Source organism: Somniosus microcephalus, chromosome 6 (assembly GCF_052327205.1).
Source record: "Somniosus microcephalus isolate GS21.2 chromosome 6, FLI_Smic_1.0, whole genome shotgun sequence".
In the NCBI taxonomy this organism is placed as follows: Eukaryota; Metazoa; Chordata; class Chondrichthyes; order Squaliformes; family Somniosidae; genus Somniosus; species Somniosus microcephalus.
In genome coordinates this window covers 14,640,101-14,657,880 of record NC_140992.1, presented here as the reverse complement: position 1 = coordinate 14,657,880, position 17,780 = coordinate 14,640,101, and the positions used below count along the sequence as shown (strand labels likewise).

Genomic DNA, 17,780 nt, shown 5'->3' with positions numbered 1-17,780 from the left:
TAAGAGAGAAAGCTTCACCACCATTGTCTATGAAGGCAAGTCTGTGGCTTCATTTAAAAGGGAACTGGATAAATATTTGAAAAGGAAGAGTATAAAAGGATATAGAGAAAGGGCAGGAAAGTAGGATTAAAGTAATCAGTTCCAGTTGAAGGGTTAGCACCAACACAAGCAGGATAGGCTGAATGGTTTCAAACAGTTTAATTCCATAAGACATTGGGGTCACTAACTGCCCTCCTATGAAAGCTTAACAGACAAGCAGCGTAACCTTGACTGACTAGAACAATCTTATCTAAATTTTAAAAAAACTACTTGTGACATTCATTTTCAGTCCAGTGCGCGACCAGTGACATTTAATTCGGCGAATACCCACAGACTGCCGCTGTAGATAGCTTGTTGCTATGGCATTTAATCTCAACACAAGTTGACAGACAGAAGCTTACTTTACCTGCCGGCTCGACCTTTCCGTTGTTTGGCATTAGCTTTGCTGACCCACTCTGCTGCCATTGTGCTGATATTGTTTTGGGTGTCGAAGTGAGTCTCCTTTATCTTTCCTCCATCTATCACATGAACCACATCATCTATGGTGATACTGAAAGATAAAAGTTTCCACTATTTTAAAACTAACCTTTTTACAGTGTGAAAATATTTTGGTAAAATCTTGGGTTAAAAATGTACAACCTTGTTACCGCCACCCCCAAAAAAACCACAATTTGAATTCTGGGTCTTATGAATAAAGGCAACGAACGCAAAAAGCAAGGAAATTATTTTGAATTTGTACAGAACGTGCTTAGGGCAGAATCGGAGCAATATAGTAGGAAAGGTATTAGAGCCATGGCAAGGTTACAGTGAAACATCACTAGAAAGCTATCAGGAGCAAAATTTCTAATTATGAAGAAAGGCTTGAATCTCCGGAGCTATTTGCACTGGAGCCAAGAATGTCAAGGGGGGTGTGGTCTAAAAAGGGTTTGAGAGGATAAATACTGAAAGGTTGCTTGCAGAATCTGTAAGGAAGTGTCATAGACTCAGAATTATCACTAGAAGAAGATGGAAGTTTATACAGTGTGAAAAAAGCCACATCCATGCACAGGAAACTCTCGATTTACCGGCGCCCAAACAGCCGGAAATCTCGACGAACCGGCAAAATTCAGGAGTAGGTTCAGTTAAGTTTTTCTTCATATTAGTGGCCGTTTCTTGATTCTTGGCTGTGTAATCGGGGGTTTCTGCACTTGTTGCTAAGCAACAGGGACGCTTGGTCTGTGGCCGGGGTTCTTGCAGCTGTTGCTAAGCAACAGGGAAGCTTGGATTTGTTGCTGTGTACGGAGCTCTCGTACCTTTTAACTATAACTCTCTGTAATCCGGACTTTTTGATAAGCCGGCACCACGCCGGTCCCGTCGGTGCCGGATAAAAAAGCGTTTCCTGTACTTCAAATCATCACAATTTTAATATGTAATATAGATCATTTATATATTATCAGTACTTAAATAAAAGCAGAAAATGCTGCGAATACACAGGAGGTCTGTTGAAGACTTGCTTTTATGTAGCACCTTTTCATGTCTCAGATCTCTCAGTGCTTCACATGTTGATTTACTTTCAAGTGCAGGCAACCACAGCAGACAGAAACAGAAAGGAGATGGACTAAAAAAAAAAAAATACCCTTCATAACTATTTACTCTTTTTCAGTGGCAGTTGAAAGACCAGTGTTGATCAGGCTCGTAACAAAAAAGGTTAAATATCAAGGGGTGTAAGATTTTTATGCTTCAACTTCAAGAGTACACTTTGCAAAGGGAGAGCTGGACAGCTGGATATCTGACGCTAGCTGTACACAGATCGCAAGATGCAGTTAGCTCACTTTTTGAAATGTCACCCAATAACATTCAATGCAAGGGTAGAGATGGTGCCAGGGTGACTGTTATCCAAGGATGAAATGTTTCATTGCATCTGATTTTTTTTTAAATCAAAGGAGATTTTTTTTTTTTTTTACACCGTGAGTTATGATGATCTGGAATTCACTGCCTGATAGGGCGGTGGAAGCAGATTCAATAGTAACTTTCAAAAGGAAATTGGATAAATACTTGAAAAGGAAAAATTTGCAGGGCTCTGGGGAAAGAGCAGGGGGAGTGGGACGAATTGAATAGCTCTTTCAAAGAGCCGGCACAGGCACGATGGACTGAATGGCCTCCTTCTGCGCTGTAAGATTCTATGAAGAGAACACATTAATGGAACATTTCATGCGCAAACTCATGTTGGACACTGTACTGATCAGCTAGTCTCGCTCGCTATCCTGAAGTCCAGAATGTGTTGTATTTCTGATCCATGATGATTCTGACAGTACAGAACTATAGCCTACAATAGCGCAGGAAAAAAGGGCACAGAGGTCCTATAATGGTGTCCTTATACACAGCAATTAGCATGCATCCTGCCACAATATAGCACAAAAAATTATTTTTTGTAACCAAATCCATTATGTCAAGACTGGAGATTTATGCTTTGTAGTAAAAGTATCGCAAAGCTTCAGAAAAGAACTGCCTACATACAGGAAAATAATGACATCTCAAGCAGATAGTAAGAGAGATAATGGATGTGGATTTGAAAGAAAAACATTTTCTTGGGGTATAATGGGTTTTGATACAATAGTTTGTCTAGTCCAGACTAATGGTGCAGGATTAAGGCTAAATGCTCGACACACAAAAAAATCCACTCCAAGTTACAGTCCAATGTTTTTGGACACAGGTACAGATACATACAATCTCCAGGGTGTGAACCTTTTCAAGGAGGGAGATAGACTGAGGGATAGACGCAAGAATCGCAGGACTCAGCCAGGCTTTGGCAGGACAACACTTAGTTCAGAATGTGTCGAGGTGTACGTTGCAAGAAGTGAAATCCCATCTGCAGCTGACAAAGTATGGCACAGGAAGAGGCAATTTGGCCACTGAACCCATTTCCTCCAACAGGCTGTACAACTGCCTCCATTATGAAATAAAAACAGAAAATGCTGGAAGTGTGCGGCAGGTCGGGCAGCATCTGCGGCGTGAGAAACAGAGTTAACGTTTCAGGTCAACGACCTCTGGTGAAAGGTCATCGATCTGAAACGTTAACTCTGTTTCTCTCTCCACAGATGCTGCCTGACCTGCTGAGTATGTCCAGCATTTCCTGTTTCTATTTCAGATTTCCAGCATCCGCAGTATTTTGTTTTTGTCCTCCATTCTGGACTTCTATTTACTATCCCAAAGGCAGGGGAGTAACTAGAGCTAAAGTGCCAGATTTTGAGCGGGTTTTTGGAGTGAGCTCGGAGAAGGCAGGTGTGGGAAATGCAGTGGGGAGCCAGTCTGCCTCACTGGCCTCGTCTGCTAATTCGAGCATTTCCCACCACGTATTTGGTCAGGAGTTTTCAAATGAAATGTTAATGATGGAAATAATGCCATCTGACATATTTTCCATTGTTAATGTGTCAGCGAGGCTCAGCGGTAGCACTCTCACCTCCGAGTCAAAAGGTTGAGCACATAATCTAGGATGACACGCCAGTGCAGTACTGAGGGAGTGCTGCACTGTCGGAGGTGCCGTCCTTCGGATGAGAAAGCTATTTGGGACATCCTGAGGTCGTGAAAAGCGCTATATAAATGCAAGCCTTTCTTTTTACCTGATGTCTACTGTACAGAGATCGTCCTTTAGAACATTTAGGATCGCCGACGGATTCAGTCGAACACGTCATCGCTTAAAGGTTGTGGCATTAGGGCACCGTCAGCCATGGCTCAGTGGGCAGCACTCTGGCCTCTGAGTCATAAGGTTGTGGGTTCAAGTCCAACTCCAGAGACTTGAGCACAAAAATCTCAGCGGACACGCCAGTGCAGTACTGAGGGAGTGCTGCACTGTCGGAGGTGCCGTCCTTCGGATGAGACGTTACACCGTGGCCCTGTCTATCTGCTCAGGTGGATGTAAAAGATCCCACGGCACTATTCAAAGAGGAGCTGGGGAGTTTTACCACTGATCTGGCCAATATTTATCCTTCGATCAACATCACTAAAACAGATTACAGGAAACTCTTTTTTATCCGGAACCGATGGGACCGGCGTGGTGCCGGTTGATCAAAAAGTCCGGATTACAGAGAGGTATAGTAAAATTATGAGAGCCCCGTACACAGCAACAAATCCAGGTTTCCCTGTTGCTTAGCAACAGGTGCTGGAACCCCGGCCACAAGATCCAGGCGTCCCTGTTGCATCCAGGCGTCCCTGTTGCTTAGCAACAGGTGCAGGAACCCCGGTTACACAGCCACAGATCCAGGAACGGCCAATACAGGAAACTTTGTGATATCCGGCACTGACGGGACCGAGCTGTTGCCGATCTATCAAAACTGCCGGACATACAAAGTTAATGTTGAAGCATATGGAGGTTTTCATCTCCGTATCTGACAACAAACACCGTTGCTTAGCAACAGCTTCTAAACAGTCGGCTGCAGCTGCAAGCGTCTCTAGCTGAAGCTGTTGCTATAGCTATAGACCTTGCAGTGCCTGACTGGGGAAAAAAAAGCTTATAGAAAACGGCTCCTGATTTTTGACGTTAGATCGAGTATTCCGAACATATAACCTCCAGATAAACCAAAGTTTCCTGTAATATGAAGTAAAACTTACCTGAACCTACTCCTGAATTTTGCCGGTTAACAGATTTCCGGTTATTTAGGTGCCGGTAAATCGAGAGTTTCCTGTATCTAGTCAATAATCCCGTTGCTGTTTGTGGGTCCTTGCTGTGCGCAAATTGTCTGTCGCATTTCCTACATCTCAAGATTGACTACACTTCAAAAGTACTTCATCTTGGCTATAAAGCACTTTGGGATGTCCTGAGGACGTGAAAGGTGCTGTATAAATGCAAGCTCTTTCTTCAATGCTTTAGGAACGCCACTGCGTCCCCGTATTCAGCATCACTAAGAGAGCATAGGAGGATTGAAAATTTAACAGACAGCATAATATTGCAGCGCGTCAATCGGGCATATCAATAAAGACATTTAAATTTTGTTTGGCTGCCTTCCCCCCACATCCGAAGCGGGTGATCCAGTGGGATGGAAGTTCCGCCAGGATCAGGGCAGAGAAAGACAGGGTAAGCACGGTGGCATGGTGGTTAGCACTGTTGCCTCACAGCGCCAGAGACCCGGGTTCGAATCCGGCCTCGGACGACTGTCTGTGTGGAGTTTGCACATTCTCCCCGTGTTTGCGTGGGTTTTCTCCGGGTGCTCCGGTTTCCTCCCACAGTCCAAAGATGTGCGGGTTAGGTTGATTGGCTATGATAAATTGACCCTTAGTGTTAGGGGGATTAAATAGGTGGGGTTACAGGGATAGGGTGGGATATGTGTTGGGGTTACGGGGATCGGGTGGGATATGTGTCGGTGCAGGCTCGATGGGCCGAAATGGCCTCTATCTGCACTGTGGGGTTTCTGTGATTCTGTGAATTGCCATCGACCCGACAAGATTCCAACCGGATCGGAAAATCCAGCCCCCGAACTCTAAAGAAAGCTTGAAATTTCACCCCCGACTCCCAAAAATAAACCAGCGCAAACTCTGGGACATTAAGCATTACGACTGATACTATTCGAGATTGATTCATTATATTCCTAGGATTCTGGAGGATTTAGTTATCCATCTTCTCTTCCACTCTGCCATTTTTCTCCTCTCTAAAAGCACCTCCCATTTGGCACGGTTCCACAGGCACTGCTAGCCCTCCGGTGCCTTAACCGGACTATAGCTATTCTTCACTTGGGACTGTACTCCGTGTGCACCAGGAGGCTATTCAACTATGGCAGTCATCACAGCTAAACTTCTTTTTAATGTCGATACCTGCCCTTCCAGTAGTGGTCACTGGATACCAAAATCAGGAGTGGGAATTCTAGCTTTCGTGAGGAGGCATCCACACCGACGCCTTCTGGTCTTGTGTGGCTTTCTCCCCCCTCTCGGTCTGGTGTCTCCAGGCCACACATGAAATACTCATGCTGCTCTGAACCAACTACTAAGGAGGAAGCGCAAATCAACCCTGGGCCAACTTACTTCACCTTGTGGGGAACCGGCTGGCCGCTACTGTACAGAGGTAAAAAGAAAAAAAAGTACAAAGGATAGAAATCTCAAATAAAAATGACGGAATTGCAAGGATGAGTCAGTAGCGGAGAAAAGATGTTTCCGGTGTAAACGCTTTTAAATGGGTTAATGACTGCTTCGAAAGGACACGCAAAGCCATTTTATGTGAACGTTTTAACTGGTGTGCTACCAGAGGCAATCAAGCCCACTAAGGCACTTGGTGCTGCAGCGCTATATTACAGGTATAGGTCTACTGTAAGAGGCACAGGCGGCAGACTTCAGGTGATGCTCACACACCGCATGCACCTTCCTGCTCCCACCAACAAAGCCCGAAGCGCCTCGAGAGCTGCAATCGTGGCCAGAGATTTCTGGTGGAGGTGGCGGGGTCCGTCCAGCATAAAAAAAAATTAATGTTTAGAATGTTCTTGGGTAACTTTGCTGAAACTGAATCTGCTTTGCGTCAACACAGGACATGGAATGTTATCAGAACAAGGGGCTTTTAAAAAAATTCATTCATGGGATGTAGGCGTTGCTGGCAAAGCCAGCGTTTATTGCCCATCCCTAATAGCTCTAGAGAAGATGGTGGTGAACCACTGCAGTCTGTGTGGTGAAGGGATTCCCACAGTGCTGTTAGGGAGGGAGTTCCAGGATTTTGACCCAGCGACGATCAAGGAATGGCGATATATTTCCAAGTCAGAATTGTGTGTGGCTCGGAGGGGAACTTGCTGTTCCCATGCACCTGCTGCCCTTGTCCTTCTAAGTGGAAGAGGTCGTAGGTTTGGGAGGTACTGCCGAAGAAGCCTTGGTGAGTTGCTGCAGTGCATCTTGTGGATGGTACACTGCAGCCACGGTGGTGGAGGGAGTGAATGTTTAAGGTGGTGGATGGGGTGCCAATCAAGTGGGCTGTTTTGCCCTGGATGGTGTCGAGCTTCTTGAGTGTTGCTGGAGCTGCACTCAGCCAGGCCAGTGGAGAGTATTCCATCACACTCCTGACTTGTGTCTTATAGATGGTGGAAAGGCTTTGGGGAGTCAAGAGGTGAGTCACTAGTCGCAGAATACCCAGCCTCTAGGAGTATTTTCTGTGGCTGGTCCAGTTAAGTTTCTGGTCAGAAGCAGAGAGTATAATATCGTTTAAAAGTGAACCGGTTAAGAATTTAAAAAGGAAAAATATATAATGAAATATGGGAAAAGGGTAAGAAGATTACAGCAGTTAACATCGGTTGAAGATCTAGCACCAGCACAGAGGCAATGGACTAAATGGCCTTATTCTGTGCTATATGCAATTTTGAAGTGGGATTATAACTACCCATAAAAACTCACACCTAGCAACAAGGATACAAGTACTTCATTGGCTGGAAAGCTATTTGGGACATCCTGAGGTCGTGAAAAGCGCTATATAAATGCAAGCCTGTCTTTTTACCTGATGTCTATTGTACAGAGATCGTCCTTTAGAACATTTAGGATCGCCGACGGATTCAGTTGAACACGTCATCGCTTAAAAGTTGTGGCATTAGGGCAGTGTCAGCCATGGCTCAGTTGGTAGCACCCTGGCCTCTGAGTCAGAAGGTTGTGGGTTCAAGTCCAACTCCAGAGACTTGAGCACAAAAATCTCAGCGGACACTCCAGTGCAGTGCTGAGGGAGTGCTGACTTTCGGATGAGATGTTAAACCGAGGCCACGTCTGCCCTCTCAGGTGGATGTAAAAGATCTCATGGCACTATTCCGAAGAAGAGCAGGGGGATTCTCCCTGGTGTTCAAGCCAATATTTATCCCTCAATCAACATCACTCAAACAGATGATCAAGCCATTATCACATTGCTGTTTGTGGGAGCTTGCTGTGTGCAAATTGGCTGCCGTGTTTCCTACATTACAACGGTGACTCCATTTCAAAAAAAAAAGGTACTTCATTGGCTGTGAAGCGCTTTGGGGCGTCTGGTGGTCGCGAAAGGCGCTATAGAAATGCAAGTCTTTCTTTTACTGAGAAAGACGAACGAGCGAACTCCAGGAAATTCCACATACTGTAAACCTCATGAAAGGTCAGGAGGCAAAACCAAAGACTTTGGAGCGCACGTGGAGAAGGGGATTTTAGGGAACTTGCCGGGGAACAGAACGTCTCATCGCTTCAGACTTCAAACAGAATTTCAAAACAGTCATTTGTAGAACAAGCCTCCCACTGCGAGTGCAACAATGCAAGTTCCATTACCTTGTCTCTGCAATGTTGGTAGCAATTATAATCTTGCGAACTCCCGGAGGCGGCCTCTTGAAAACCTGCGAATATAACCGTTCTAAATTATACCGAGTCTCCTGCATTTCTAACAGTCAAGCCATTATCCGTTGACAGCGTATAATTTAAACGCAAAGTGGAGTGATCAGAAATAGGATTCACTGCTTCGGATGGTTCAATCATTTCTACTGCTAATGCTTGAGCCTAAAGAGATGTACATTATCAGCCGGAAAATGACAGTCATTGCCTTTGTCTGCAGCACATTTGAGAGATGTAACAAAGTTGAGTACAGCTGCCCAAATATCTTTGTTTGGTGACTGACAAATCTGCCTTTTATTCACTTTAAGGCTGCGTACAATTTTCCCTCTTATTCAGAGCAGTATTTTTGCAGGTTATGCAGCAGAGGTTTCTAACAAAGAACTCGGGGCCCCTACTTTGTTATTTACAGACCAGTGCAAACTCTGCACCAATTATTAAAGGAGCATGGATACATTTTTCAGGGAGATTTAGTCAACCTGAAGCTTTAAATAAATAATTCTGTTCATTCCGCAAGCCTTTCCTCATTGTTTATGTGGGCCGTTGAAGTTATCTTGGAGAATTTTTTTTTGTGTCACTGCTCTGCAGAAGGGAACCCTTTGGTTTCTTGTTGATTTGCACATTAGGTGCGAGAGACAAAGCATTTCTTGTGATCATTTCCCTGCATGTTAACAGGAAGGTGCGAAGATCGATAATTCATCATCCAATATTAACGGGAGTCCTGAGCCAATCTTCGCCATCACTTCTAGACTTTTAGGCTTTCAATAAAAAAAAGTAAAATCAATAAGCAGTAGAAGAGGCCTTGTCCCAATATTGTTTAGGAATGGACTGTACAGTTTGTACAGTGAAGCGACTACTGGCATCTAACATAATATGGAAACAATGTCATCATTCAATCGGCCATTAACACCTAAAGATCTGCATTCACGAGCCCGGGCCACTTTAAGCAAAGTCCCTCCAACGAGCAACAACCCTGCTTTGAGAGATCACTTATCCCAGCGTGAAAGGTCGTCTTACAGGACACGCTCCACTGTATAGGACATAGGTCTCTACACAGCAACTAACTGCACCACGGCAACAATCGTTAACGGGCAGAATGCGGAGGAGGATTTTCTTTGAAACAGGAGTAACTGCAGAGGGAATCCCACAAAATCTTACTGCACACGAGCTTTGAGGTGCACCACTGCATATACTTTGCAAAAAAAAGAGAAATTTACCAGAATCTTGCAGCACAGGAGGCCGCCATTCGGCCTAACATAGCAGTGCCGGCTCTTTGAACGAGCTATCCAATTAGTCCCACTCCCCTGCTAATGGTTTTGATAGAGTAAATAAGGAGAAACTGTTTCCACTGGTAGGAGGGTTGGTAACCAGAGGACACAGATTTAATGCTAATTGGCAAAAGAATCAGAGGGAAGACGAGGAGAATTATTATTATTATTTAAAACATTTTTTTTATTTTAACAGAGTTGTTGTGATCTGGAATGCGCTGCCTGAAAGGGCGGTGGAAGCAGATTCAAGAGTAACTTTCAAAAGGGAATCGGAGAAATACATAAAGGGGTGAAAATTGCAGGAGGGGGTGAGACTAATTGAATAGCTCTTTCAGAGAGCCGGCATTGGTACAATGGGCTGAATGGTCCCTTCCGTGTTGTCGGATTCTACGGTTCGAGATGTGGGATGGCAATGTTTGGTTAAGGCTGAGGAATTGAGGGCTCCAGCCTACCTTGAACTGAAAACAGCAACAAAATGGTGGCTTTGCTTGGGGAAACTAGTCACAGATGGGCAAAAAAAAGCAATACATTCCTAAAATAAATGGGGCTTTTTAAAAATCTTGAAATAATTGCTTAAGCGGTGAAGAAATGCAGATATTATATAGGTTAGTAACAGTTACTGTCGTCCACCATACCTCTGTTTGATTCACCGAAGGCATAAGAGAGTGAAGAGGAATGATAATAAACCGATCTGGGGGGGAATAAAATATTACTGAATTAAAATGCAATTCCCCCAACAAGAGACCGAGGCATCTGGTCCAAAACATACACATTAAAGCTATAACGCTGTGGCACCAAGATCCCTAAATTTGAGGACCAACATTTATATAACGGACCAATGTGAAATGGGAGTTTCACTCCATTTCTTAGAAGCATCAACATGGATTTTCTAGAAGCGTATCACCATTCTAGGATTATTGGTGCACAGGAACAGAAGTGGGCCATTCAGCCCCTCCAGCCTATTCTGCCATTCAACGACATGGCTGACCTGTATCCAAACTCCATCCACACGCCTTGGCTCCATATCCCTTAATACCATGTTGTTAAATTTGTTTTACACAATGAAACTGTTCTGCGTCCATGAGGAAATGCATTTCACTAACTGAGATTATTAACTCAGCCTCAGATCTTGAAGTTCCAGTGTTAGGTCAGTTTTTAAATGAATACAATGGACACTGCAGATGGATTACCTCTCTAGAAATAATGGAAGAGAAAGATGTTACAAAACTGACAGAATTCATGGAAACTGGATGCATTCTGTGTGATTACATTTCATCCAACCCTCTGAAGACAGGCTTCATTCTGTAAAGGCACTAGATGGTCTGTTTTAGTCAACAGTGCTGGTGAGATTTATACCGCCAATCACAGGCGTAGTGAAGCATGGTTTTCTGATGAAGCATCAACATTCACTTTTTCTTTCCTGCTTCCCCAAAAGCCCTTTTGCCATGAGTTGTGTTTTCATCAAGGTGAGGTTTGAGGAATGAATGAAATGAAAGAAAATAAGGAGGGAGAGAATGGAGGGAAGGAAGGGAAGGAAGGGAGGGAAGGAAGGGAAGGAGGGAAGGGAAGGAGGGAAGGGAAGGGAGGGAGGGAAGGAAGGGAGGGAAGGAAGGGAGGGAAGGAAGGGAGGGAAGGAAGGGAGGGAAGGAAGGGAGGGAAGGAAGGGAGGGAGGGAAGGGAGGGAGGGAGGGAAGGAAGGGAGGGAGGGAGGGAAGGGAGGGAAGGGAGAGAGGGAGGGAAGGGAGGGAGGGAAGGGAGGGAGGGCGGGCGGGCGGGAGGGAGCGGGCGGGAGGGCAGGCGGGAGGGAAAGAAAGTAGTAAGGAGGGAAGGAAGTAAGGAGAGAGGCAGCGGGGCGAGCGCCGGAGAGGCAGCGGGGCGAGCGCCGGAGAGGCAGCGGGGCGAGCGCCGGAGAGGCAGCGGGGCGAGCGCCGGAGAGGCAGCGGGGCGAGCGCCGGAGAGGCAGCGGGGCGAGCGCCGGAGAGGCAGCGGGGCGAGCGCCGGAGAGCCAGGGGGGCGAGCGCGGGAGAGCCAGGGGGGCGAGCGCGGGAGAGCCAGGGGGGCGAGCGCGGGAGAGCCAGGGGGGCGAGCGCGGGAGAGCCAGGGGGGCGAGCGCGGGAGAGCCAGGGGGGCGAGCGCGGGAGAGCCAGGGGGGCGAGCGCGGGAGAGCCAGGGGGGCGAGCGCGGGAGAGCCAGGGGGGCGAGCGCGGGAGAGCCAGGGGGGCGAGCGCGGGAGAGCCAGGGGGGCGAGCGCGGGAGAGCCAGGGGGGCGAGAGCGGGAGAGCCAGGGGGGCGAGAGCGGGAGAGCCAGGGGGGCGAGAGCGGGAGAGCCAGGGGGGCGAGAGCGAGAGAGCCAGGGGGGGCGAGAGCGAGAGAGCCAGGGGGGCGAGAGCGAGAGAGCCAGGGGGGCGAGAGCGAGAGAGCCAGGGGGGCGAGAGCGAGAGAGCCAGGGGGGCGAGAGCGAGAGAGCCAGGGGGGCGAGAGCGAGAGAGCCAGGGAGGCGAGAGCGAGAGAGCCAGGGGGGCGAGAGCGAGAGAGCCAGGGGGGCGAGAGCGAGAGAGCCAGGGGGGCGAGAGCGAGAGAGCCAGGGGGGCGAGAGCGAGAGAGCCAGGGGGGCGAGAGCGAGAGAGCCAGGGGGGCGAGAGCGAGAGAGCCAGGGGGGCGAGAGCGAGAGAGCCAGGGGGGCGAGAGCGAGAGAGCCAGGGGGGCGAGAGCGAGAGAGCCAGGGGGGCGAGAGCGAGAGAGCCAGGGGGGGCGAGAGCGAGAGAGCCAGGGGGGGCGAGAGCGAGAGAGCCAGGGGGGGCGAGAGCGAGAGAGCCAGGGGGGGCAAGAGCGAGAGAGTCAGGGGGGCGAGAGGGAGAGAGCCAGGGGGGCGAGAGCGAGAGAGCCAGGGGGGCGAGAGCGAGAGAGCCAGGGGGGCGAGAGCGAGAGAGCCAGGGGGGCGAGAGCGAGAGAGCCAGGGGGGCGAGAGCGAGAGAGCCAGGGGGGCGAGAGCGAGAGAGCCAGGGGGGCGAGAGCGAGAGAGCCAGAGGGACGAGAGCAAGAGAGCCAGAGGGACGAGAGCAAGAGAGCCAGAGGGACGAGAGCCAGGGGGAGAGAGAGGCGAGAGAGCGGTCGACGGGGGGCGCGAAGCCGACGGGGAGGGGGGGCGCGCGAGGGGGAGCGAGCGCAAGGGGGAGGGAGTGTTGGCAGGGGGCGAGGGGGGATGGGCGAGTAGGCGGTGGCGAGAGAGAGCACAATACAGCTAGAGAAAGAGACAAAGAAAGAGAGATGGAATGGGATAGAGAGAGGGAGAGAGAGAGAAAAAGAGAAAGAGGAAGAAAAAAAGACTTGCCTTTATATAGCACCGGCTCAGGTCGTCCCAAAGCGCTTTCCAGCCAATTAAGTTTTGTGAAATGTAGTCAGTCAGATATCACATTTTCTGTTACGTGAATGTATCAGGTAACGATCAGTGTTTCATAACAGAGTGCAGGCTGCTCCAGGACTGGATCCTCTCTGAAAATTCCCAAAGAAGTGACGGCACATGGCGAGTCGTGAACATTGATATCACCCGCACTTGAGTCACATTCTGCTGTGTTCACTGCCACTGGAATCCATGGCAGCGCTGAGCAACCCAAGGCCAAAGTTATACTACAGCCAAGCACCCAACTCCAGTGTCAACTGTCTGCAATGTCAGACCCTTCTCATAGTCCACAATGACCCGAGTCTGTGTGGCACCCGGGAGGAAGAGAAAAGGGAGCTTCTGCGATAGGTGCTGCGACACACACAAATAACAGGAGGGAGCAGTGGGAGCATTTAGTGCTGACAACATTGAAAACAATTCAAAGTAGTAAAGGGTTGAGAGAGCCAATGAACTCCTCCCTCCTCCCACAGGGCAGTTTTGAAATAGAGCCTCACACTGAGCAGGAGTGATACTGCAGTTGGTGCGAATCATCCCCTCAGAAGGGGGTCTTGCACTGTTCGTCTTTAGGGTGTCAGTGTGGTAAACCACTGTTTGTATTCCTGTTTGTCCTGTTTGTATTCCACTGTGTACATGCCTGGACATGCCTCGGCTGACTCCTCCCACAGGTCCTAGTATAAAGGTGACTGCTCCCCAGCCCTTAGTATCATGGACCGGTCGACCACGCGAGGCAGACCTCCATTCTGTTGTTAATAAAAGCCTTTAGTTACTCTTCTAACTCTCAGTCTTTTATGAGTAATTGATAGCGCATCAATTTTATTAACAACATTTTTATAATGGAGAAGATCCTCACACCAGCATGCCTGGACTTAGATCATCGGGAGGCGGACTCATCCACCAAGTTTACTCACTGGCTTAAGTGTTTCGAAAAATTCCTGACCGCCTCCGAAGCAATCAAATCGGACGAGGACAAACTGGATGTCCTGACCTCCAAAGTGAACCACCGAGTGTACTCGGTCATCCAAGACGCGACCTCGTACGCGGACGCTATCAAGCTCCTCAAGGACCAGTACACGCGCCCAGTGAACGAAGTGTACGCCAGGCACCTCCTGGGGAGTCGTAAACAACAACCTGGGGAATCGACCGTGGAATACCTTGTCTATGACAATACCTTCAGGCACTGTCTGTGCTTGGCCGGGCCTGTGGTTGTAAGGATGTAAAGGCCGCCGTGTACACAGAGGAACTTATCCGGGACGCTTTTGTAGCGGGCCACAGATCCAATTACACCCGACAGCGACTGTTGGAGCAGAGTAACCTCGACCTCAACAAGGCCTCTGAACTCGCACTATCGTTGGATGCAGCCTACCAGGGCATGGATGCCTACTCCTCTGCACCGTGGACGCCGCGGGGAATGACAGCCTGGGACACGGTAGGACCGCCTCATAGCGCCGTGCCACCCCAGCCACACCCCAACAACGGCCCAACTACCGCAGCAGTGTCCCAAGGCCAGACAGCAGTGCCCCAAGGCCAGAAATGCTACTTCTGTGGCCAGGCAAAACACCCCAGAGCGCGCTGCCCGGCGAAAAACGCGATCTGCTCGGGCTGCGGGAAGAAGGGACACTACGCTAGCGTCTGCAGGGCCAAAGCCACCCCGAACCCCAGCAGCGCCGCGTGTGGGCCATGCGGGCCGCCATCTTGGACCTCCCCGGCCATGTGCGAATCACCGGTACAGCAGCCATTTTGGACGCCTCCAGCCACATGGGGATCATGGACGCCGCCATCTTGGACGACAGCCGGGACGCAGCAGGCCCCCGACACCGCCTCATCTGATACCCGCAGCGACACACCGACCCCTACGCTGGCATCCGTTACACTGGACCAAGCGAGACCGCACCAACTGGCCAGTTCCACAATGGACATTAAGGTAAATGGTCACGATACAATCTGCCTTTTTGACTCTGGGAGCACGGAGAGCTTCATCCACCCCGACACGGTGCGGCGTTGCTCTCTCCCAGTCCTGCCTGCGCAACAGCGGATTTCTATGGCCTCCGAGTCCCAGTCGGCGGACATCGGCGGCTACTGCGTGGTGACACTCGTAGTAGACGGGACCGTGTACGATCATTTTAAACTTCTGGTCCTGCCTGACCTCTGCGCTGCCGTCCTGCTGGGGTTAGATTTTCAGTGCCACCTTAAAAGTGTTACGATGGCGTACGGTGGACCCCTACCCCCACTCACAGTCCGCAGCCAGCAGCTTCCAAACTGCCCGCCGCGCACCAGGTGCAACCTCTCCACACTCAGTCACCCCCCCCCAACTGTTTGCTAACCTCACCCCCGACTGTAAGCCCATCGCCACAAAGAGCAGGCGATACAGTGCCGGGGACAGGGTTTTCATTAAAACCGAAGTGGAGCGGCTCCTGAAAGAAGGGATTATTGAGGGCAGCACCAGCCCCTGGCGAGCCCAGGTTGTGGTCGTTAAGACCGGCGAGAAGCAGCGCCTGGTCATCGACTACAGCCAGACAATAAATCGCTACACCCTGCTGGACGCCTACCCACTCCCCCGTATAGCTGATATGGTCAACCAGATCGCGCAGTACCGCGTCTTCTCGACCATTGACCTGAAATCAGCGTACCACCAGCTCCCCATCCGCCCTGAGGACCGCCAGTACACTGCCTTTGAGGCAAACGGCCGCCTCTATCACTTCCTTAGGGTTCCCTTTGGCGTCACCAACGGGGTCTCCGTCTTCCAAAGGGAGATGGACCGGATGGTAGATCAAAATGCGTTGCAGGCCACTTTCCCATATCTGGACAATGTGACCATCTGCGGCCGTGACTTGCAGGACCATGACGCAAACCTCGAAAAATTCCTCCGCACCGCCCAACTCCTAAACCTGACATATAACAAGGAGAAGTGCATATTCCGCACAAACCGCCTCGCCATCCTTGGCTGTGTTGTGGAACACGGAGTCATCGGCCCCGACCCCGACCGGATGCGTCCCCTTATGGAACTTCCACTGCCCCACTGCCTCAAGGCCCTGAAGAGGTGCCTAGGGATTTTCTCCTATTACGCCCAGTGGGTCCCCTACTATGCGGACAAGGCCCGTCCGCTGATCAAGTCCACCTCTTTTCCCTTGACGGCAGAGGCCCGCTTAGCCTTCCACCGTATCAAGGAGGACATTGCCAAAGCCACCATGCACGCAGTGGACGAATCCATCCCCTTCCAGGTGGAAAGCGACGCGTCTGACTTTGCCCTGGCCGCTACCCTCAATCAGGCGGGGAGACCCGTGGCCTTCTTTTCACGAACCCTCCAAGGCCCGGAGACCAGACACTCCGCTGTTGAGAAGGAGGCCCAGGCGATTGTGGAGGCTGTGCGTCATTGGAGGCACTACCTGGCCGGAAAACGATTTACCCTGCTCACTGACCAGCGTTCAGTTGCTTTTATGTTTAACAACAAGCAGAGGGGCAAAATCAAAAATGACAAGATCTTGAGGTGGAGAATCGAACTTTCCACCTACAACTACGAGATCTTGTACCGGCCCGGGAAGCTAAATGAACCCCCGGATGCGCTATCGCGTGGCACCTGCGCCAGCGCGCAGATCGATAGACTGCGGGCCCTCCACAATGACCTCTGCCACCCGGGGGTCACCAGGTTCTTCCACTTCATCAAGGCCCGCAACCTGCCTTACTCTATTGAGGAGGTCAGGACCATGACCAGGAACTGCCAAGTCTGCGCTGAGTGCAAACCGCACTTTTATAGACCAGACAGGGCCCACCTGATAAAAGCCACTCGCCCCTTCGAGCGCCTGAGCGTCGATTTTAAAGGGCCTCTCCCCTCCTCCGACCGCAATGTGTACTTCCTCAATATTATTGATGAGTACTCCCGTTTCCCGTTCGCCTTCCCCTGCCCGGACATGACCAGTGCCACGGTCATTAAATGTCTGAACAACCTCTTCACCCTGTTCGGCTTCCCCAGCTATATCCATAGCGACCGGGGCTCATCGTTTATGAGCGACGAACTCCGTCAGTACCTGCTAACTAGGGGTATTGCCACAAGCAGGACCACCAGTTACAACCCCCGGGGGAACGGACAGGTGGAAAGAGAAAATACGACAGTTTGGAAGGCCGTCCTGCTAGCCTTAAAGTCTAGGGGCCTTCCAACCTCCCGCTGGCAGGATGTGCTCCCCGATGCGCTCCACTCTATTCGGTCACTGCTCTGCACTGCCACTAACGCCACCCCTCATGAGAAAATGTTTGTCTTCCCAAGGAAGTCCACATCGGGGACATCGCTACCGCCATGGCTGACGTCCCCAGGGCCGGTCCTACTGAGAAGACACGTGAGGACCCATAAAACGGACCCCCTGGTCGAGAGGGTCGACCTCCTCCACGCCAACCCCCAGTATGCTTACATCGCATACCCGGACGGGCGGGAGGACACAGTCTCCATAAGAGACCTTGCACCCTCGGGGGCCGCAGTAACCCACTACCCACTACCACCCCCCCCCACGATCTGATATCCAGCCCCAGCAGACGGCAGGCCTGGGCCCCGCGACCCGCTCGACATCTACGAGGACGACACGCCTGTGCCACAGCCTACGCTGGACTCGACGCCGGAAACTTCACTACCCCTGCCGTCGCCACGCAGATCACAGCGGCAGACAAGACCTCCGGAGAGACTCCAATACACTAACTTTTAATACACTTCACCCCGCCGGACTCAATTTTAAACAAGGGGTGAATGTGGTAAACCACTGTTTGTATTCCTGTTTGTATTCCACTGTGTACATGCCTGGACATGCCTCGGC

At 50.2% G+C, this 17,780-nt stretch overlaps 1 protein-coding gene across 3 annotated transcripts in view; it reads right to left on the bottom strand.

The window, feature by feature from the left end:
• The window catches only part of dhx36 (DEAH (Asp-Glu-Ala-His) box polypeptide 36), a 109,091-nt gene that overhangs the window by 36,661 nt on the left and 54,650 nt on the right, over positions 1 to 17,780 (bottom strand). For all 3 annotated transcript variants that reach the window (XM_085989754.1, XM_085989752.1, XM_085989753.1), the window contains exons 13-15: positions 10,220 to 10,275; positions 8,260 to 8,324; positions 446 to 589 (exon numbers count right to left, since the gene is read on the bottom strand). In XM_085989754.1, the coding sequence (XP_085845880.1) occupies positions 446 to 589; positions 8,260 to 8,324; positions 10,220 to 10,275 (265 nt within the window). The remainder of the gene's footprint in view (positions 1 to 445; positions 590 to 8,259; positions 8,325 to 10,219; positions 10,276 to 17,780) is intronic.